This window comes from Uloborus diversus, chromosome 5 (assembly GCF_026930045.1).
Source record: "Uloborus diversus isolate 005 chromosome 5, Udiv.v.3.1, whole genome shotgun sequence".
NCBI classification, from domain to species: domain Eukaryota; kingdom Metazoa; phylum Arthropoda; class Arachnida; order Araneae; family Uloboridae; genus Uloborus; species Uloborus diversus.
Window position 1 is genome coordinate 11,099,207 of NC_072735.1, and position 24,422 is coordinate 11,123,628.

A 24,422-nucleotide genomic window follows, 5' to 3' on the forward strand; every position below is an offset into this window, starting at 1 on the left:
CTGAATTGCAAAATGAAATTACTTGATTTTTTTTAACCTTCAGTTTTAAGTTTGATGCACTCCCCACCCCCCCTACTTTCGGTGCTCAGAACCCTTAGCCCCTGTCTTAATCTAGTCCTGCTTTTGTCAAAAAAAAAAAAAAAAATGGAGTTCTTTGGACTAAGTTCAGTAGATGCATTGAATTCCTGAACATTTTACAAATTAATAATCAAAGCAATTAGTTTCATCTCTATGCTTCCATCTCTTTAAAAAAATAAGACTTTCTTTTAAAAAATTGAAAATAAAAGACAAAGTACGCTGAATAAAGAAATATACGTATTTTTATGAGATAAATTTGATACACAATTCATTTGGCCCCAATAATTAAAACAAATAAATCAAAAATGAAAGCTTGGAATCGGTAAATAACAAATAAATTGACATTTAAATAGCTTAAAATACTTAATAAATTATAGTTTGAACTTAAAATAATCAAGTTGTTGTAGAAAATGTAAACAAATAAAATTCATTAAAACAATGATCTTGCATTTTGCTCCCAATGATCGAGGCATTTTTCTTTTAAAATCAGCATGAAATATTTCATGGAACTAACCAGATAAAATGTGTAAAGTTCATTAAAAAATGTTATAACATGGATTAAAGTATTTCATTCAACTAGAGTTTTCACTCATCATAACCTTCTAAAATTAATTGGAATGAAAATGGAATAAACTTATATCCTGTTCCTTGATAAAACTTGCTTTGAAATTCAACCCTGAAATAAAGGTAACAATACATTAATCCTAATAAATGAATGCAGACTAGAATGTAACACATAATTGAACAATATCGGAAAATGTTTTTAATAGTTAAATGACATTTCTGCAACAAAATGTTACTAAATTATTCCTTTGCCGCTCTTTTTCTTATTTTGCCAAGATCTGCAATCCCCCCCCCTCCAAAAAAAAAAGAAAAAAATGACATAAAAATAATTGTTTTTTTGAAGAAGACATGTAAACAAGTTTTTGTAACATGACTTGTTAAAAAGAAAAGGAATAGAAATACAAAATTAATTTATGTAGTAATTAGTAATATGTTCAGTATAGTAATATGTTTTCCACTAGTTATATTGGGAAAACAAAATAGGTTACAAAGGAATAATCAAGATTAACTTTAATTTTCATTTTTTAGCCCCATGTTCATTTTACCAATGAAGAGATTTAATACAGTAGCCCCGTGTTATATTGCGCCTTGATGTATCGCTCTTTTCTTATCTCCCGAAATGAAATATTAAAACCTAAAAATAAAACCTTGCTTTAAGCTTGAAACCATTCATAAAAACATATGGTATTACTCAGAAAAGGCCTCTTTCTTCTTTATTCTATCAATGAAGAAGACGAAGATTCTTCTATTCTTCTGAATTCATTGGAAAAACAGCAGCAATTCCTGTCATCCAAATGTACATACCAGCAGCATAGTTTACTTCAAGATATAGTTTGGAAACTACTTGACATTTGCTTTTGTACGGATACTTAAGCCTTTACAATGAGTGAGAGACAGCAGGCATGTGTCATACTGGGCCAAGCAGAAAAGAACATACGCCCTCTCCGACTGTCTATTAGTACAGAAAAGATTTGTGCTTGATTGTACAAATCTTTATTTGCATCAAAGAAAGGAAGAATGATCTGGATGGATGACAGAGTTTTCTGGAAACAATCTGGTTGCTTTTATGTTCCACATCCTCCTACTGTAAATTGAAGGAATTAGAAAAGTCTATTGGGAATAAGAGGGTATTGGAATGCTCACTCTTATCTTGTGGTAGCTAAGGATCAATTTCATTCGCCATTTGATATTTGTACCCCTTTGATGCTGAAATTTACTTAAATTTATTCTTGTTTAAATTTTAATGCGTGTAATGATACATTTGTGAATTAAAACTAAACCATTTGAAAATCATGTCAAAAAAAACGAATGCTAATTTTCTTGTATATTGGACGGATAGCTATTTGAAAAACCTCTGTTATATCGTGTTTTTTCTTTGTCCCCTGAAAAGCATGATATAATGAGAGGTTACTGTATTAGTAACATAAACATCTGTATGTACTGTACTTAGCACTTGAAGTACATTTCTTTGTGAGCTACTGGTCTAGATGATAAATTTATACATACAACTTAAATTTCCTTTCTAATTCTATGCAGAAAATTTAACATATTTTGCATTATAGAATATATTACTAACTAGTGTTTTAAGTTAAACGTTGAACTGAACAAACTTACCAATGAAGACGTAAGGCATGAAGAAATGCGGATAAACCTTCCATTACCAGAAGTATACTAATAGTTAAAACTGCCCAACCTGCAAAGATGAAGTAAAGGGCGAATGCACCAAGATAACTATTCATACCTAAAGCCATTTTCAGAACCATATTCCACAGTACTTCGGATAATTCTGAAAAATATAAAACAAATAAGATACAATTGAATAATAATGTGCTTAATAATATAACATTTTGCAAAACAAAAACATTTTATACTTAAACAACCTTATGAACATTCAAGCTACACTTACTTAGCTAATAGTATTAATACTCAGCTGAGATCCAAATTTACTTTTGTAACAGGTTTTTAAATGCAAAGTTTAAATGTTCTCTCAAAAGAAAAATCGCCAGCTATGTGATTTTGCAGATTTTATGACATTAAATGGTTTTTCTGAAATATTTTATGCAATCAATTTAAGTTGCCTGTCAATAAACTAAGCAACTTAGTAGATCTGAGAGCAGCCATGAGAAAAGAAATGGCACACTTTCAAAAAAAGTGGATGAAGTGTTAGCTTTTTGGCATTAACACACACCAATCAATAGTGGATACCTAAAGCTCGTAACTTTCAATAAATAGCCAACATTTGTTATTTTCCTGCGTCATACAACATGAGACTATTGGAGAGGAAAACTGGTATCTTACTATTTGGACACCAAGAAATATCTTACAAAATGAACTATAATTGTTTTATACTTCTAAATTAAAAACATTTTGATTGAATTTTTATAGGCCTCTTTCCTTACTATAATTAATTTTAGTTGTTTTTTGGTAAAAGAATATTACTGAATAAATGAAATATTTCCAATTTAACTGCGTAACTTTCATGGGAAGATCACCTGCAACAATTTTAAGTGAACAAGTACAATGTACGGGTACAATACGAAAATTCCTCAGATGAATGGATCGTTAAAAAGAACGACATTGCCCATCTCCAAAGCAAATCATGCTAAAGATAAATGCAACCATTAATTTGTCACCCATCATAATAATAACAAAATTTATATAAGATTCTAATTTACGCTTTCCACAAAATAGAAGTTTTTTAATTTCATTTTAAATGTTCTTAATTTTGAATATGAAGGACTTCTCCACTTTCTCACCACTCTGTATATATGTCAGGCATGCTGAAACTCCTGGTAAATGTCAACATTCCCATACCAAAGACATCGGCGAAAAGCAGAATATTTTCAGTGAATCACTGAGTAAAAGTCAACACTCTCCAAGTTCACAGTAACATATAAATAATACAAGGTGACTAATATGGACTAGCATTAGGTCCAAAGAGGAGAGATAACTTCCCATAACTATTGCTTTTCTATTTTTACTTTCTTCTATATCTAATATATAGAAGAAAGTATTGGATTCGTGCAAATTTTCGAATTTCGAATTTTGACGGATTCGAACGTTTCGAGGTGTGCTGAGTCCTTTTCGACTATTTTTGGAAAATGTCTGTCTGTCTGTGTGTGTATGTGTGTGTGTGTGTGTGTCACGTCTGTGTGTGACCAGTTTTTTGTGGCCGCAGCAAAAACTACCGCATGAAATTGAACGAAATTTGGTACACATATGTGCCGCTATGTGAACTTGTGCCCATTGGTTTTTGGCGCGAATTCCTCCAAGGGGGGTGGAGCAATGGGACGTTTTTTGAGTTACGCGTGCTTGCTATTCCTCAGGAAGTAACTGGTGGAATCAAACAAAATTTGGTCCATATGTTGCCATTAACAGGAACAGGTGCTGATTCAATTTTGGTGTCAATAACTCAAACGGGGGTTGAGCTATAGAACGTTTTTTGTCGTCAATTGTGACTGCTGTATCTCAAGAAATAATGAACGGAATGAAAGAAAAATTTATCGGCAAGTAGCCCTTAGTGGGTATAAGAGCTGATTTTATTTTGGTGTCAACAGCTAAAAAGGGGGTAGCGCAATCGCCCGTTCTTTTTTTCCATTGTGAGTGCCCTATCTCAAGAAGTAATGCTACGTTCTGGTTGAAATTTGGAATATATGTGAATCCATATGTAAACAGGCTTTGGTTCAATTTTGACGCCAATCGCTCCAAAAGGTGTTGATTTTTTTTTTTTTTTGCGAATAAAAATAGCTTTATTAATGCAACAATAAGAAAGATAAATCGTAATAGATTGTCGTCTGCGTATTTCTCGTGATTTTAATTGTATGGAAATGATCGGAAATATTATCTCAATGATTTAAAATTTTTAACTGTTGCCATCTTATGTTTGTTAACAAATAAAATATTTGTAATTAATTCAAGCAAGGCTTTTAAAATAACTTTCAATTTTCGCTCTTTGCTTTGCTTTTGTAATAATTCAGACATTGGGATGGTCGCCAAGTTTTTGCATGCGTAATTTTGTTTTTGTTGGGAATATTGCTTCCTCATTAAGCATGGGGAGGGATCAGAATTATAAGAAAGATATAGAAGAAAGTTTCGTGATGGCCACAACATACTAGTTTGTTATATTGCTGATTCTAATGTGGTGATATACAAGGTGTCCCTTTAACGCTGTATAAACTGGATGATTCTGTCCCACTAGATTCTTCGCTCAGAGTACATGAAACCATCCCCAAAGAACTTTTTAAAAAAACTACAATCAGCCGTGCAATGGCATACATTCATGCCTTTTATATGAGCAATGGGCAATTTGAACATCTTTCTATGTAAACCTATGCAACGTTCGTATTTCTGTTTTAAGTATTCTTCCTTGTATACCGGATATGACAGAGGCATCGCTACCGGGGGCCGAAGGGGGCAGTTCACACCGGGTGTCACCCATCTGGGGGGTGACACCCAAAGTGGAATTGCAAGTTTTTGAAATATATATAAAGCAAAATGAAATTTTAAGACAACAAATTTGTAAAATTTCCGAGGGGGGAAGCCCCACCCACACCCTACATCATGGAGTGAATATTATACTCAGGATTAGGGTCATTGTCAAAACTGAGACCTAGTAGGGTCATTCCATGCTAAATGAGCAAATCAACTATGGCTGACATGTCACAGATTTCAATGAAAATTTTTATTTAGGTAAACCATGCATATCTATGAGGAAATGCAAAGTATGAAAGTTTAAAAACTGTTTGTTGCTTTGTTATTGAAATTAGAAGTTGATGCTTACGCTAAGCCTAAATTTTCAGAGTTCATTGCTGCCTGTTTGGGACTCAAAACCTCCATAAGTTATAAACGTACACTTAAAAAATAAATATTTCTGCATTCTTTAAACAAATCTCTATTGGGAAAAAGCAAAGTAAAATTTATTCGGATCTTTTTTTGAATCTGAGATATTAACAAATATTGAAATTTTGCCAATTTACTTCAGATTTCAAATCACTCTTCTAGCTCTTTTAATGAAAAAATAACAATAAAAATGATTCAGATTGAAAAACTATCTATAACTAACTATCTGCTCTAATTTAGTAATCGCTTATGAATTTCTTGATGACGAAATCGTACTTTAAAAAATCGAAAATTTCATTTTTTTTCTTTATTTAAGATGTTTTTTTAAAGATTAGGGAATGCTTTAAATGTATTCAATTTTTTTTTTACATAATATATTGAAGTGTCTTTTAGATACTACTAAATTTTTATCATTGGTATCAGCATATTTTTGTTACTAGAGTAACTTGAACTATGGCAAAATTTCATTAGTTAGTTCTTTTTATTGCGAATTTACAAAACTAACCATTTTTTTTCGTGTTTCATTTTTTCAAAAGCATGTTTATGAAGTACTTGCTAAAATGTACATTTTTTAAAAATTGAAATAAATGTTAGATATACTTGCTTTTGCATCATTGAGTCGTTTATCTAGTTTTTTGAATTCTCGTAATTTCACATAAGGGTCAATCCATAGAGGTTCCATACAGTATAAACTACTCATTCGTGTTCAAATATTTCTAAGTTATAAAATTAAAATAATTATTTTGAAAATTACAATATGTTTTTTCAGTATAATGTATTATATAGGGCACAATATACGTAATTTAAGAAGGTGCAATAAAGTTTTCACTTTTTATTTCTGTTTTAGTGTGTGAATTGACTAGCAAAATGGCTCAATTTCAAAGACCTGTATCTTTTTTACAAACCAAATACAAAAAACAATATGTATAACATGTATAGTACTTGAGTGGAATATTCAATTCGTAAGGAAATTTTATTTTTAATTCCATCCTCTTTTGGTTTACAGGGGTCTAAAAATGTCATCTTTGTCATTTTTCCAATTTTTGAGGGGCTGTAATCTATAAAGGGTGCACAAACACACAGCAACACTTACATATTCTTTTTAGCATGGTTCCAGTGATGTGATTAGTTTTTGCCGTATTTCATTTTGTGTTTCTGTCCCGACGCGAGTTATCCCACTTTGAAATGAGTAAAATTTTTACATTTGACCCTGAACTTTAACCTGTAGCCGTTATTTTAATTATTAACTTAGAGCTACGTAACTCAGCATGTAAGACTATCAATTTATGCACTTTAACATCAAAGCATTAAATTAACTGTCATAAATGTAATTCAAATAGATTTTTGCCAAAATGCCAAGATCAAAAAGTCCCATTTTTGACTACGAAGATCACTTTTGATGACCTCTAAAAAATCAAAGATCCAGTTGAGAGAAAAACAAAAGTGGTTTTAAACATCTTTCATATCCAGCTTTTAGGGATATGAATTTCAAAAAAATTAAAAATGGTCGAGCGCACACATCCGTCGAACCTGTATGGATTGACCCATAAAACAGAAAGAAAATGCTATTTTTCTAAATTTTATTTTACGTTTGGAAATCAAAAACCAATTTCGAGTTTCTTCAAGCAAAAAGTAGAAACACAGCTCTATATTCTTGTAAAATTTTAAAGTTATCTGAATTTTCCCTCATTTGAATTTTTGTGTCTATGTGACGGGGAAAATCATCATTTTACAAAATGTCTAAGTTTAAAACTGATTTTGAAGACAAAGGAGTTAAAATACAACTTCAAAAGTAAGGTATTTCTTTTATGATACTTAGCACATTATTGGGTATTAATTTCATCAAAGCTAATGCATTCCTTAAAGATTGAGATTAAAAAATAAAATGCTTAATTATAAGAAAATTGAAATATTTTCAGTTTCTGAAACTCGGTTAAACCTTAACTATAATAACTTTGAAAATTTTACTGACATCTGATTAATTACCCTACTCCATAGATTGCAACAACATATAATTTTTTTCATTAAATAGTTAATAAGATACAAGTCTTCAAAAATGCAACATTTAGCATTTATGAGAATGCTGTTCAATTTGACCAATTTTCAATCGCATGTAACTATTCAAATAAAAAATTTTAAGCAAAAATATTTTAGATATTTTTATATAGACATAAAAGGAACCTGTATACCAAATTTCATAAAAATCTGTTACCATGCCGCCACCACTTTTTTGCGAATTTTGCTCAATTCGTATGGAATGACCCAGTAATGACTTCCTCTTGAACCATAAACTGAAAATCATTATTTTCCCGTGTGTTTGAGATATGTTTGAAATAAATAAGAGGCCATCAATTTCACCCCCCCCCCCTTTCTTCTTAGACTTTATTATGGCTCTGCACACATACTTCTAAGGTGAGTTATATACATAGCATTCATAGTTTTTACATGTCTTTTGCACATTAATCCACATAAAATTTTGTTTTTAAACACATTTAAACACAATGTTGTTTCTGAAAATGGTAGGAATTTCATGTTTTTATGGGACATTAAAACCCTTTTTTTTTGTGTGTGTGTCTGTTTGTAGAGGGAGTGTGGTGACACCTCAAACTACCGCTCTGGGTGTCACCCATTGCTAGGTACGCCACCTGATATAACGTTGTACTTTTTTCTCGCATTTTCTCAAAAACCACGGGTCGTAGGGATGCAGTTCTTTGAGGACTTTTCTATGTACTCTTGGAGTGCAGAGTTAATCTGATGTAGATGCATATCAGAATTCATTATAAGAACTTACGTGCATGAGCCAAACTTAAAGCCCACAGTCGGAGATAGGATGCAGTGTGAGATATGGACCCCAAACAGAACTCGATGGTGTGAATAGCTTGATCAATAAATAAATCTGGAAGTCCTTTGTTATCATGGTCATCTGAAGAAGAACTTGAAAGTCTCTATTAGAAAAGAAAAATCCAGATTAGGTGATATATTTAACCACAGATATTTTTAACACTTCTACAAGAGTAGATAATGCATTGAAAAATCCAAACTACACATTAAAAATCTAGTCAAACATATCTTCATGCTTTTTAATTTAAATAAAGGCTTCATGGATTAGCAACTTAATTTTTTTAAACATGACATTTCAATGCTTTGTAATTTTTTCCAAGTACAAAATGTCTACTTATTTTTCTACCATTTTTGATCAATCCTAAAGCTTAAATCTCACTTGAGGTGTAGCAAAATGCTTTTTTTCTTTCTTTCTTTCTCTTTTTTTTTTTTGCACTTTTTTCTACAATAATTCTATTTTTATCAAATATAATTTAATGGTATTACAATGCAAACTGATTTCTGTCTCATTCTTGCTGTACTTAAAATGCCGAAAAAAAAAGAAGAAAAAAATGTTGTATTCTTAAAATACTTCATTCTATTAACGCAGTTTGTTCTAGATATATAAAATTCCTTGCATAAATTGCCTTATTCTCAACAGAAGTAATCATAACTTATATGGCAGATGATTTTTCTCTGAAAATGTTGACTTAAAGGAACTCAATATTAAAAATTGTTCAAGTGAAAAGGAAAGGTAACAAAAAATTTTTCCATTTGGCATAGCAATCATAATTAATCTTTAATCTAAATTATGCTTAATGTGATATGAATATGACATCACTGGGGCCCTCAAGGAGGGGTTCATGGCACAGCTGTGTCATTTAATGTTTTTGGGGAGAGGGTAAATTGAGAGGGTTTTTGATCTCATTTGAGGCTTAGACCATTGAGAGATGGACAAGCTATCCATTCAGTCGCTATTGTATGCGCTGAATTAGAAGTAAAGGTGACAAGTTTTATGACTCAGGGAGAAGATCAAATAGATTCGCTGCCATGAACCATGTAGTTCGGTCACTGGTCCTTTGGATTTCAGCACTTTCTTTCTCTGTTGCTATTCTACGAGAGCGCAGCTTTTAGAGCCATTTTTAAATCGGCATAACTCAACAATTTACTGTAGAGATTAAAAAAAAAAAACACTCAGCCATGAATGCGCTTGAGGGGGACAGAAAAAAAAGTGCCAAAAAATTTCAGGCAGAAGGTAAAAAATTAAAATTGACGACTATTCAAATCCCTACGAGTTTCAGTGCAGACATGAGAAAGTGCTTCAGTGTAAGGCTAGAGTCACATGGTCTCCCCCCACTTCCCCCCAAAGATTCCTGCATCAACAACCACACCCACTCGCTGTATCTGCTTGTTAATGATCTAAGATTTGAGGGGGGGATGCATCAACACTCTTGGAGGCGGAGGGCACCCCGGGGAATAATGCACAATAAGTATTTTAGAGGGAAGCAATTACTTACTTTGTTCCTTAGGTGAATCATAATAGGCTTAGGTACCAGCATCCAAGGAACACAAAGGAAAGCAACAACAACTAATATTGTCTGCAACACTTGCTGCAAAAATTAATACTATTTAGAAAGAAATATAAATGATCATACAGTCCAAAATTTCACCTTCATAAAATTAAAAATAATATTTTTATCACACATTTTAAAACTCTTTCACATGTTTTAAAAATTAATTGAAAAGCAACAAATTGTCACATAAATATGTGGTTTGTACCATAATACTTCACTGGTTCAAGAATTTTTTATAACATACTAAACGAGCTGATGTGTGCATCACATGACTTCCTTTTATTCCAATTTAATGTCATTTTCTCATTACTGGAAGTTTAAATGTGATTCAATAGTTTACTCTCTAAATATCACCAACAGTGGCCAAATTGAAACCAGATTAAAAAATTTAAAAAAAAAAAAATCGCCAAATTTGTCACCAAGTTGGAGACAAAACTTGGCGACTAAAAGACTGGGGATATATTGCCAAAAAATAACACCCCAAAAAAAGGTGCAAAAGACCCCCTTTGGAGCCTATGAATGCAACCAAAAAGGAAGGTGCACAACTAGACCCAACTAGGAATCTACGTGCCAAATTTCAACTTTCTAGGACATTCCGTTCTTGAGTTATGCTACATACATACATGCACACATACGCACATACATACGTACATACAGACGTCACGAGAAACCTCGTTGTAATTAACTCGGGAATCGTCAAAATGTATATTTCGGGTGTCTGTACGTTCCTAGGCACGTATCCACGTGTGGTCGGGTGGAAAAAATAACTCAACATTCATTTGGGGGTTAATCAAAATGGAAATTAAGGCTGATTTTTGGGTGCAAATATTTTCGCGAATACAATACTTTCTATTTTGTAAAAATAAGTAAAATTGAAAAGAAAAAGTGCAATTATAAGTAGCTTACAGTGATTGTTATGGTTACAGTAGTAAAAACAAACATAATGCAATGTGCTTAATTATTTCATTAAACAGAAAGCAATACCTTTCATTACTAGAGTTCAATGTGTGCACCGTATGTTGCTCGGACTACGTCTAAATGGTACTCGAGCAGGGGTGATTGTGAGTTCATCAAAAAATACCTGAAAGTTTCAAAGCCAGAAAGGGGGGGGGGGGGAGGGGGGTAATCTTTGGCCCCCTATTACTTAAGTGCACCTTTGCCATAGTTTTAAATAGTTCTGAGTCAAAATATTGTGTGCACATTTAATTAAATTTTTAATGGATTACAAAGTTACTTTTGAGCTGGTGTTATACAAATTATCTTGACATTTGTCCATCTTAAGGGATAGTTATCCATCTTAAGGCTTTTGCAGGTATATTTGATGAGTATTATATAATCTATATATATAAAAATGAATGTTTGTCTGTATGTCATCCATGAACTCAAAAACTACCTGGCAGATTTGGCTGAAACTTTCACCGTTTGTTATTTTTGGAACTGGGAATGTTTATAGACCAGTTCGAAAAAAATCCGATCAATAGTTCCTTTTTTATTCCAATTTAAGTCACAATCCATTGGATAAATACAAATAAAATTATCGGCAGCAGAAATTAATTCGCGTGAAAGATCTCATTGATAAGAAGTTAGCTCTTGCCATTTTTCTCGAGTTTGAACAAATAAATACTTTCTTTATTGCTTTTATGGCTTTTCATGCAACGGGGGGATTTAAAACTTTTTCTATTTGATATTTTTAGCGATTGATTGATCTTGCAAACTTCGAGAGTACAATGGACCGATTATTATGAAAATTGCTATATATATGTATTTTTCCACGGAGAAGGTGCATAATATGCTCATTGAAACCACTCGCCACCAAGTGGCACTGCAGAGTAGCAACTTCTGCCCCGTTCAACCGATTGTCATGAAAATCAGTATAATGATGTATTTTTTTGTTGGCGTAGCAATGCGCGTCGGGTACAGCTAGTTTAAAATAAATTGAGGAGGTAGGGAGATAAAAGCATAACGAAAAAAGAACATAATTCCGGTATTTTCAGATATGAAACGACCGGAAATATGTCCGAAAATACCGGAAATTCGGTAAAATACCGGACCACAATCACCCCTGTACTCGAGTTCATACAATGTCCACAAATGGTGCACAAATTTAATTCTACTTATGAAAGGTACATGCTTTCTGTGTAATGAAATGATTAAACACCTCACATAGGTTTGTCAGTCAGCACAACAGTTACATGTAATATTACATGGTTTTCTTTTTTTTTCCCCCCATTTTATTTAAAAGCGTCACAAAAAAATTCTTGAACCTGTGAAGCATTATGGTGCAAAACGCATATTCATACAACAATGTTGCTTTTCTGTGAATTTTTAAAATATCAAGGACTTATCAAACACCCAGTATATCAAATACAATTGAACCTCCATACATCGAACTTCCACATATTGAAATTTTCTATATATCGAAATCCCAGGCAATTTCTATGTTTATTACAAAGAAAAATTGCTTCTATATATCGAAAAAATCTCTATATATTGAAAAAAATTTCGAGACATTCGTAGATTTTTTTTTCCATTTCAGACTGTTGTCTCATGAAAAATGAAGGTTAGGGGAGAATATTATGTTCACTAAAGGTTGCTACGAAACTCAGAAGGAATCTGGGGTTGAAGGGTGTGTAGATAGGTCATTGTTTCATTCTGGAGTTCTTAAATTCCCTCAAGTTTATTTCAAATCTAAGTTGTAACCAGTAACACTGTAAAATCAGTTTCAAGCTATCCCTTTTGTCTAGTGATTGTCATTCCTAGTCTTTTTAGCTGCTGTAAAAATCATTCAAGTTAAGTAGATTGATTTTTTACTTTTCTCTCGATTACATTGTCAAAATGGAACTCCCCTAATGTTGCGATCAAGTTAATTGCTGTAGAATGAAGATGTATGACGGCGCAAAAATGTAATTTCTGTTAATTTTTTAATTATCAACTTTCATTTAATCCGATGCTCGTGTAAATTGGAAATTGGGTTTCATACACGAAAATTAGCTTTAATTTTAGTATTTTAGGAGATTTGTACAATAAAAAAGAATCGTTTCCATATATCGAAATTTCTATGTATCGAATTTTTTTCCGGCAAGCTACTTCGATATATGGAGGTCCGACTGTATAAAAATTATAAATGAATAAAATTGTAGTCTTCAGCGATATTTAATGCTTTAACTTTAAAAAAAATCTTGAAAAAGTGAGGAACAATGCCCCTCTATGCCACTGACACAATATAGGGCACAATTTATACACAAGGAATAACTTGCTGCAACTTATTATTAGTATAATGAATTTCATGCATCTTTGCCCAATCCCAGATGAAAACCTACAAAGTCCCAGATTAGAGAATATTAGGTGTCATTTTATCACATAATTTCAGAAATCAATTACTGTTATTAAAAATTACATACCTGGCCACCATACATCGGAGCAAGGTAGCAAAACTCCGGCTTTTTGTATTCATCTTCATCTGCATATTTCATCAAAAACATATTAATCAAAGATATTAGAAGACTCGGTGCACAATATGCTTGCTGCCATGTATACATAACCCACTTTGCAAAAATCAGGATCACCAAGTATCCAAATATGCATGACATGAAAATAATTTGAGGCAAAAATTCGAGATATATGCTAAGTGATTTCTTAAAGTGGCTGAAAAGAATGAAAAAATAATAATTGCAGCATCAACAGCAAATTTTTACATCCAAAATTTATTGATTTTGCTAAACATACTACTTACACGTGGTTCCACAGGCTGAGCACCACACCAAATATCATTTGACTAAAGCCAAAAATGATGGATACTTTCATTTTGTAAGAGTTCAGAAACAGAATTTTATTGCTTGCGCTTTGCCAAATCTAAAAATAAAAATATTGGAAAAAGTCATTTCATACAAATTTCACATTTGTTTTTTAATGCATAATCTAAGACAGTGGTTTTCCAACTTAGTTTGAGAAACCTTACAGTTTTGCTGTATTGTCTCTTGATTAGATGGGTTAAAATAAAAATTCAAATGACAAATATCCATCCATGTAAAGTATTCTCACGAACCAATTAATAATTCTTACTACAGTATAAATACCTAACATTGGTACTGCAGCACCTCATGAAATCGTTGAAACGCTGTGATTTGGAAAAGACGACAGGCTGAATTTTATAATCTATATATTGACACTTAAAATTACAAGCAAAAGCTGAAATGGATAAAATGCCAGTTTTGAAAAAGATTAAAATAATACTGCAAGGGCGTATATAAGGGAGGGACTGAGGAGGCCCGGACCCCCTCCAAAATCTGGAAAATTTAAATGAAGGTAGTTATTTTAGGTTTTATTTGCTCACAAACAATTTCCAAATTTTTAGCAAACATAAAAAAAGAATAAATAAAAATGATATCGGCCAGAGTTCGTTTCGCTCGCTAATTAGGTGGGTTACTGTAGCGTGGTTGCTTCCGCCGGACAATTCGCTGTATCTATTTTATGTTACATATTTGAGTACGCCAATTTTGGCGTAAAAAGGTGAATGACACAAAACGCAACTGGAAATAGGTATAGAAAATAAGAAAAAGAAAGATATTGATTAGTTAATACCGTTGCCAAATTTATCTAAACAGCCACCGCCGGCGAACTTGGCATAAAAACAGGGGGAGGAGTGTGGATTTTTTTTATTCAACGGACTTCCTTCTTAGCACGAGCATCGCTGTGTGGGTACAGCTAGTTATGTATATAAAACAAGATTAGGATGCCATGAGAAAATTCAAATTCTTCAAAGGGTGTCGCGAATCGTTAAAGTTTGGGAACCCTGAGTTAGATAGTACCAGGCAATGATGGGGCAACTGTTTTTGGGAACCACAGTTCCAAACTTATGCTTATTTTCTTAACTTCTAAATTATTATCAGGCTAGCAGTGATTTCTTATTTATTTATTGCATCACAAAAGTTTTTTTTTTTTTTTATTTTGAGAAACAGCAGCTGTAGTTCAGATTTGTTTGTTCAATATATACATTTGCCTAAAAGCTATTGCATCAAACCTTCACACAAAAGCTGAAGCAAACTTAATGGATGTTTATTTTATTCAAAGCATAAAGATCTAAGAGGAAATATTAAGAGTTTTTTTTTTTTTTAAATCAATTTTAATTTTGAAGAAAATGAATGCTAATTGAGGGGTTTATTTCCAATATTTTTTCCTTATTAGTAAGAATTCATTCAATATTTAAAATAGATAACTCTTCAGTAAAGGCTACTAAAAAACAATTGAAAACGAGAGCTTAAAAAAGGAGTTTATGCAAGCAGAATAAAAGCAAATTTGAACTTAAATTAAGTATTGCTCTAAATTTAATAAAAAAGGCATTGAAGTGAAAAGTTTGTGATTTGCTCAAAAAATAACGAACTAATATTGATTAGTACTTATAAGTTAAATTAAGTTTATCAATTAGAGAAAAACATATTTTTAATAAATACTCACTGGATCAATTCCGAACGGATAAGGCACACTGGTATTGGGAAAACTGTATTCTGCATAGGTCTGAATAGTTAGAGCACCCTTTGTGATACTAAAATAGAAAAATTTAAAGACGTAAATAATACAGTTACTATCATTCAAAAATATGTAATGGAAAAAAAGTAGGCATTAGTTAAAATAATATTTCTAACTACTGATATGTTAATAAAAAGCTATTCAGTTTATAACTTATAGAGCAAAATTTTATAGGCAACGCATGAAATCCAGTATTCTACATGACAATGTATAAAATACTAGGTTGTATTTTACACATTGTTATTAACACATACACACAGATATATATATATATATATATATATATATATATATATATATATATATATATATATATATATATATATATATATAAACAGGGGCGGACTGGCTACCTTTGGCCTGGTCGGCAAAATCACATTTTGGCCCACCGTTGTTAATTTTTAAAAAAAATGTATACTGCTTCTATATGAGCAAAACTACATTTTGGCCCTATTCCCACCATACTTCAAAGCTTAAATAGTTATGTCAGGTTAGAGACATATATGAAACGATAAGAACTCAAATTGAAATAAAGGGGAAAAAAAAATACTTGGCCCTCAAAATACAGTCAAACCTCGTTATCGCGACACCCGGATTTCACGACACTCCGGTTGTCACGTCACTTTTTCAAAGTCCCGAACTTATGCCATTTAATTTTAATGTTAAGTTGCTCCGGATTTTACGACAGTCTTTTTCGTGCACCTCCGGTTACGACGACACTTCGAGCTGCCCCGACTGGATCAAATATTTCTTTGCAATTGTTAAATTTTCAGTAAAATAATTAAAATATCTGGAAATGTTTGTTGTAGGAACTTTGGACTCTGACAAGGGATTTGACCAGGCATGACACCTCAAGAATGGTGAGGGGCAAGTAGATAAGTTCTGAAAAGTACAGGTTTCAGACTTTGACAACAGGGACAAAAGAAAGGAATTCAAAGCAGGTGGATTGTAATACTGGAAGAGAGAAACAGCTGGAGAAGAGAAGATCCCATAGCTACCTTGAGCTGTAGGTGGTCATTACAAGCTTCTCCCATGAGAGAAAACCATTCCTCATTAAATTGAAAAGGGACACACAACTCTAAAGTGGATAAAAGAATTAGAAAGGGTTTTTTCACTTTCGAAAGGTGCGGCTTAGATGTCAAAACCTAATCAAACTGAGGACAAAAGTGAAGAGTCTTGAATTGATTTCTTTCTTGCTGATACTTTCGTGGAATGGAGGAGTGTTAAAAATGCTATTGAAAAGTTTTTTAAAAATAATTTTTGTTATATCCACCAATAATTCAAATTTAAATCTAATTTAAAATGTATATAGATACTATTAATTCTTTTCATTAAATCTAATTTTAATATTGACTAATGTTTAATTATGAATTTTTAAACTGTTCCGGTTATGACGTCGCTCCGGCTATGACGACACTTTATTGACAGTCCCAAAGGTGTCGTGATAACGAGGTTGGCTGTACCTAAGTTTTTAATCTGTATTTAAATTGCATACATATATAGTACAACAACACCATTCTATGGAAAAACGAACAATTTGTCAATAGCATGACAGCTCATATATTTCATTAAAAATAATAATTTAAAGGGGCAATGAACAAAATTTTCGTGTTTAAGGAATCGCAAGCGTGTATGAGATTTCTTAAGAAAAAAAATTTGTTCATTACATTTTAAAATCATTGCTTTTTGATAAAATAGATGAGCTTTCACGCACGGGACAAAATTGAGGTTTTTTCATGGAATGGATCAAAAGGGTTGAACTGTAAAATTTGAGCATTGAAGTAAAGAAATTAATTTCCCTCAATCGTTGAGCAACCGAGATATTTCTGCTGAACAGGAAGCTATACTGTCAATCACTTTATCATAGTCGTTATTAAATGATCTCTTGACATGAATTAGCATGTAGTCCACAAGAAGATCTCGTTCAATGTTTGAACGTAAGCGATTTTTTTTCATCAGTTAATTTATTCCGCAGATAAGAAGCGAATTCACTCGCCTTTTTAAGAATGGAATCGAAATTCCCTCGTTTTCTCTCAAGTTCTAAAATTACGGTGTGAATTTTCTTGGTGGCTGTCAAGTAGCTGTAGTAATTTGTTTCAAAAGTAATTGACAATTTGTTGACTGTGGCTGAGAACAGAACAATGACTAACATGAGTTTTGAAACACCAAAACAAAGTAATGTTGCAAAAGTTTGAAATTTTCATCGAATCTTTGAATAAATACATAGTTTTATGCGTACCTAAAAGCTTCGAAGTGAAATTAGAAACATTTAGAGATATTTACTAGGATAAAAACTAGTCAACATACTTCGTAATACATTTGAGAGGCAATATTCTGAGTTTTTAGAAGTCTTAGTGTATGCGGTACAAAAAATCAATAGTGAAATCTATTGATTTTTTGTGAATCTTTGCAAATGACGATTTTGTAACATGGGTAGGGCAAAATCATCATTCTGCCAACTATAACATAACCTATAGGGCTATATTTATCATGGGCAGGTAAAGAGCAGTCACAGCAAATTTTGATTTTTTTTTTTTTTTCATCTATTGTACGTTAGCTTTATTGTACAAGCTTGCGTATTTGGTTTCTGCTGAAAAAAAAGTTTAACTCCAGCATTTCCCGATTAGTAGTAGTGAATCCAACACACGTTTCTTCAACTGCTTTAAAAACTCATTTCTGCATATACTGCCGTTAGCTTGCCCGTGGCAGTATAAAGCACTTGATGTCCAGAAAAATATGTAAAGTATGCAATTCAATAAATTTATTCCAATTCTTAGCTCTCCTTTGGGGGTGCTGGCTTCTTGATTATTTGTTTCTATCAAGAAAACCTTAATTATCTCTTTACTTAAACTTTAATTACTCTTGAGGACGCAGCATTTCAACACTTCTTCAGCTGGGGTCACTAATTTGGGATTTTTAGTCAGGGGTGCCCCTGGGGTGGGGGATTATGGCGCAAGTAGTGCCATCAAAAGGGGAGGGGTAATTTTTAAATTTAAATTTTTTCATTGATTTATTTTTAATTTAAATTATTTATTTTATTTTATTCTGTTTATATTTTATTTCATTTATTTATTTAGTTTGTGTGTGTGTTTGTAAGTCATTGTCGTAGCACAGATCTTTTCAAATAAAATAATAATAATTAAAAATAAATAAATAAATAAAAGTATTTTCAAAATGAATTAAATAAAAAATATTATTAAAAAATGAATAAAATAAAAAAAGGAGCTAAAAAATTTTAAAAAAGGGGAAAAGAGTGTTGAGAAAATTGGGGGGGGGGGGGGAATTTGCGCCATTGAACCTGGGTGGAATTGGCACAATCGCTTATTGAAATTTTCAGCCAAGGGCCGCAAGTCTTTTACCTTTCATCAATCCTATTCCCTCTAAAGCAATTGTTTCAGAGAGTCTAAACTTTTGTGTGTAGTTAAGAGTAGAACACAGAAATTCTACAAAAACACTTAAAAATTGTATGCCCCCGAAAATAAATTAGAAACGATGTTGAAGCAAAAATTGTTTTCCATCAAAAATATAAGAATACTTAATTTATAAGCACAAAGTTGAACAAATTATAAAGTTTTGGATAATTTAACATAATTTTTTTAATTTTAAATCATGACTATAAATGAAAAATAAAAGGGGAATCAAGTTATGTAAAATAATTTTGACCATAAAAATAACCAAACTATATTTAAAAAAAATGATTTTCATCACCAGTAAATTAATTAAAAATGGTGGAAATAAAATGTATCGCAATACTATCATATTTATATTATGAGACGCTGTTTTTTTTTTTTTTTTTTCTTGGTTAATGATGTATTTTTTGGCAATATTTAGATAAAGTTTATATTTTTCAGTTAAAAATACTTTAAAAAAAACGTACTTAACATCAGATACATCCCATTGTGAATGAAAAATATTTAAAGATTTGGCAAATGCATCATTATATATAAGCCCAGTATATATAGAGAAGAGTCCCATCAACAAAATAATATAGCGACCACCAAACATTGTATTCCATATCTGTAAAAGAATCAGACACATTAAAAAACAAATAGAAATTCAACTTTTGTTCATAAATGAATATGGCTTGCAATAAACATTAGAATTGAAAAGTATAATATTTTAATAATGGTAAACTAAAAACCCTCGTGTATATTAAAAAGGATTTTGATAGTTTACATCAAAAGCAAAATATTTTTAGCAAAGACATTTACATTCAGAAATCAAATTACGGGTAAATTTGCACAGAAAACAATTCGTTAATCATTATTCAAATATAGCAAAATAAGATAATGTTTCAATGGGAGACATTTATTTGTATTTAAGGGAATTCCAAAAGTTATTCTGAAACAAAAAGCTTACTACTACTGAATTTATATGCAAATGAATAGGTGCATATGAAATTGTATACTTTCCCCATTTTTTTTGTCCATGCACACAAATGTATTGTATAGCAAATATTAAAATTAATTGCACATTACTGCATTTTTCAGTTGACTTTTGAAAGTTCCTATTTTACTTTAAAGAAAGATGAAAAACAAACATTTTACTCTTCACAAAGACTAATAACCAAGTAAACCATGGAAAGCCACTTTATGGAAAGCCATTGCTATTCGAATTTTTACTCATAAATAAGCAGTAATAATCTGCTCATGAAGAGTTTTATCATGGAAAAGGTTTTATTGCAATTGGAAGTGCAATCCATTTGAAGAAGAGTTAAGGAAGAATTCAATTATATTTTTGGAAGAAACAAAGACTACCAGGGCTGGATTTAGGGGAGGGTAGGTGGGGCTACTGCCCCAGGGGCCTCCACAACAAAGGGTACGGGGCCTCCACAATAAAATTTTTACAAAATATCCTAAATAAAAAAATAAACATCAGTAACTTCAGAATGTATTTACTATTAAAGTGCTGATCGAAAATATCAGATATATACATATATATCAAAATATTCGAATATATATCAAAGTATCGGATATTTTCGAAAATATGATGATCTTTTGGAACCCTGATTAGGAGCCTCCACTCCTTCCTTGCCCCGGGGCCTCAACATTTCCAAATCCGACCCTGAAGAATATCCAGTACTGTAGTATACCTAGTTACTGAAAAGGTGTGTCTTCTAACTGGCATTTCACAGCACAACACAAAGGCAAATTATGCTTCAATAGAACAGAAGTTGAGAGGAAATGGACGGAGGAGTTTGTGTTTATTTTTGTCATTTATTATCATCTTTAAAAATGATAGTAAATGACAAAAGGTACTCTCAAAGTCGAGTAAACCGTGAAGAACATTAGCCGCATTTACATGGACCTTTTCTACCTCCCCCCCCCCCCAAACCTGCTTTTAATCACATTCTGGTTATTTCCCACGTTTCTACTCTGCGCAAAGATTTGAGCACTTAAGATACCACTATGTAGATCTCTGGGATCTGCTTAGAATTTCGGTTAGGCAACTGCTGAAATTCATTTCTGTTACTGGGCTCCTTTAGTAGTCTAAGCCGGGCTAGTAAAATAGACCTAAAGTCTCAGTGCTCACACTAGTTTCAAGCGGCTCCCTTTTCACTTCATACTTCATTCATATTTCCAGCATAAATGCTGATTTTTCGTCCTCCTGCTATCGACAGGAGTAAATGCGGGGTTTTTACCCAGAATGCACTTTGCAAAACGAGCTTGTTTACTAGCTGGGTATAGCTGCTAAGGATGCTGGGCAAAACCGCTTTTTTGGATACAGGGGTACAAGCTCCTTTTGCATGTGAACCGTGTATTTTCTAACCTTTTTTTTTTTCGGAGTTGGAGCAGGGAAATGCGAAGTACAAAAGTCTCATGTAAACACGGATACTATGTGTAATAATATATTGCAATAGAAGTAATTAATGTCTAAAAAATTAAATTTTATTGTTTAAATGTATATATTTATTGCCTAAATAACAAAACACAAAAATAGTGAGACCTATCTTTTTTTTTTCCAAGTAAAAAATATTTTGGTTCATTTTCTTTCTTTCTTTTATTTATTTATTTTTTTGTTTAGTGCACAGTTAAGGTATTTTTAGTGCACATTTTAATGATGCTTAGAGCATATAATCCAGGGCAACATTTTCTAATCATTAACACATTAAAGCCAATAACATTTGGAACAGTCAATGAAACTATAATGCTTGAAAATACCTCATTATCACTCTTTTGAGCCATTAGTTGCCTTTCCTTATAAACCATCCAAAAAGCAAAAAGTGACATCAACAAACCATGTCCAGCATCACCAAACATAACAGCAAACAAAAATGGGAAGGTAATAATAGTATAAGGCGCTAAAAATGAAAAGAAAAAAAAAACATTAGTAAGAATATTGTGATTACTAAAAAGAAAAACTATACTAAGGATAGGAAATCTAAAGGCTATAATGCTTCATGTGGTAGTCCTCCATTTTAAAGTGGTCTAACTAACACATTTAAAAGCTGCATAAATATTGTTCCCCAGCAAGTTGAACGGCACAGATTGAAAAATTCTAATTTTTCACTACAGTTAAATTTGTTTTGAATTTAAATTCCTACATAATTGAGTTGCAAAACTAATCTTGCCCAGATTGACAAATATTCAATTACATAAGTGTTCAATAAGTAGGATTGTGGTTATAGTACATTAATGTTCTAACATTTGAGTGACACTGAATAATATTAGTGTTCCCACTCACTTTAAGAAATTAAATTCTCCGACTTTTCCTGGTTTTCTAGAAATAATTTCCTGAAATCACCGACTTGATTTTTGAACATGGGGCTTTGCATATTAACTTAAAATTATGGTTTCTTTTGAAACATATGAAAAATCATTATTAAGCATACCATGGGAACCCTGCACTATTTACAGCAGATTTTTTGCATGTATATTCAAAAATATTATACAGTAAACTCCCGATTATCGGCGGTCGGATTATCCGCGGGTCTTTTAACAATTTTTTTTTCTCTGACTTATGATTATGTTATTGTTTGTTTTTAGCTTTTTCATATATTTTTTACTAGTGGTACCTGCATTGCTTTGCCCGTAATAGAAAAATAAAAAGGTATTTTGGTTCGCCTGTATATTTACAAATAACGTATGGTGATTTTTCTCGCCAATTGGCTTGTACCCATGTTACAGTTCCACGTTATGATAATTTCATGTCTCGCCAATTGGCTTGTGCCCATGTTACGGTTCCACGTTATGATAATTTCGTAATTTACTCATCCGTCTTACGATAATTTTGTTCTTAAAATTGGAATAGAAAAAGAACCACATCGAATTTTGGAAAAATCGCTTCGAAGTGCACATTCCCATGCTACAAACTAACTTTGTGCCGGATTTCATGAAAATCGGCCAAACGATCTAGGCGCTATGCGTGTCACAGAGATCCGGACAGAGAGAGATCCTGACAGACAGAGAGACTTTCAGCTTTATTATTAGTAAAGAAAATCAATGTTATTGATTTTAGCTCTCACTTTTCTGTATGTGGGAGTTTTATTCCTATTTTTTAGCTATTGTATACACAAGTATGTTTTTTACCTGTAATTTGGATTATCCGTGGTTTCACTTATCTGCCTGCCACCCTAATCTGCGGATAATTAGGAGTTTACTGTAATAAATACAAAGCAGTAATACTCAGGGCTGTTGCTGATGCACTATGCTGCATAAAAGATGCCGGTTACAAAAAGGACGGTAAAAATGTATAATGATAGAATAAATAACAAATAAATACACAAACTGCTGCTTTAAAAACACAAACCCTTTTAAATCTCTAACATTTTCAATGTAAGTCTAATAATGGTTGCAAATCGTAATATGTTTTGTAAAGAAGAAAGGGAAATCAAAATAAACAAAAAAAAATTAATGTTTAAATTAAGAGCTGAAATCAAAAGTGGTGTAGCTTTCGTGTTGTTGTTGATTCAGTAAACACTATCATCTGACTCCATATTATTTATTAATCTTACAATGATACACACCAAATCAAACGCGTCTGTTCGATCGCCGAATTGTTTTCGTTCCACTCCTGCTCTCCGCTCGAGTTGAGTTGCTCGCTCGCAGGAATCAGTGACTTCACTTCACTACACACTCCCTCCCTAGAGCAAACGATTAGGAATCATAATCCTTTAAATGAGGGGGGAACCTGACAATCCTTCCGCTGCGTGTGGTATGAGTGCGATTGCTCGGCGGTGAAATTTCCTCTCGAAATGCACCTTGGGTGGGTTGATCTGTGAAATCCCTGTGTCTTTGGTTTTCGAGGGGTTTCTCGTCGTTGTCCTTTACGATAAAGCATGGTTTCAGTCGGTCAATTGAAATTCTTTTGACAGTTCCATTGATTTCAATGTCAAAATACTTTGGTGACCGATGTTTCACAACATAAGGCCCAAGATAAACTGGTTGCAAAGATGAAGTGACGGCATTATTGAGGACAAAAACGTGTGAGCAATTCAAAAGCTGTTTTGAACCGAACACGTTCGTATTACCATGGGTAGTCGTTGCAGAAGGTTTTAGGTTGCGGATAATACTTTGTAGCCTTTGTACAAACTCTGAATGCGTGACATTAGGAATGGTGTCAACAAACTCTCCGGGTAAACGTAGAGGACTTCCGTAAAGGAGCTCGGCCGAAGAGTATCCTAAGTCTTCTTTCAGTGCAGAACGCAATCCGAGGAGAACCAAAGGTAAAGCGTCAACCCAAGATTTGCTTTGTTGTAAATGACATCTCAAGCTTGCCTTAATAGTCCTGTGCTGTCGCTCAAGCAGTCCGTTCGATTGTGGGTGGTAGGCTGTGGTTCTGGATTTTTGAAACCCGAAGTATTTGCTCAAAGATGAGAAGATTTGACTTTCGAACTGACGTCCTTGGTCAGACGTAATACGTTGCGGTATTCCAAAGCGTGAAATCCAGGTTGAGATCATGCCTGTTGCAACTGTTTCTGCTGATTGATCTGCCATAGGAACAGCTTCAACCCATCTCGAAAAACGATCAATCATCGTTAGTAAGTATCTAAAACCTTGACATGGTGGCAGGGGTCCAACG

General features: G+C 32.7%; 1 protein-coding gene across 1 annotated transcript in view; it reads right to left on the bottom strand.

Moving 5' to 3' along the window:
* Window positions 1-302: 302 nt before the first annotated feature.
* Window positions 303-24,422, bottom strand: part of LOC129222442 (V-type proton ATPase 116 kDa subunit a 1-like) — an 86,279-nt gene continuing 62,159 nt past the window's right edge. The window contains exons 19-27 of the mRNA XM_054856956.1: window positions 21,563-21,702; window positions 19,279-19,418; window positions 15,330-15,417; window positions 13,609-13,727; window positions 13,277-13,520; window positions 9,819-9,911; window positions 8,273-8,426; window positions 2,257-2,428; window positions 303-754 (exon numbers count right to left, since the gene is read on the bottom strand). Coding sequence (XP_054712931.1) covers window positions 664-754; window positions 2,257-2,428; window positions 8,273-8,426; window positions 9,819-9,911; window positions 13,277-13,520; window positions 13,609-13,727; window positions 15,330-15,417; window positions 19,279-19,418; window positions 21,563-21,702 — 1,241 coding nt within the window. The 3' untranslated portion in view covers window positions 303-663. The remainder of the gene's footprint in view (window positions 755-2,256; window positions 2,429-8,272; window positions 8,427-9,818; window positions 9,912-13,276; window positions 13,521-13,608; window positions 13,728-15,329; window positions 15,418-19,278; window positions 19,419-21,562; window positions 21,703-24,422) is intronic.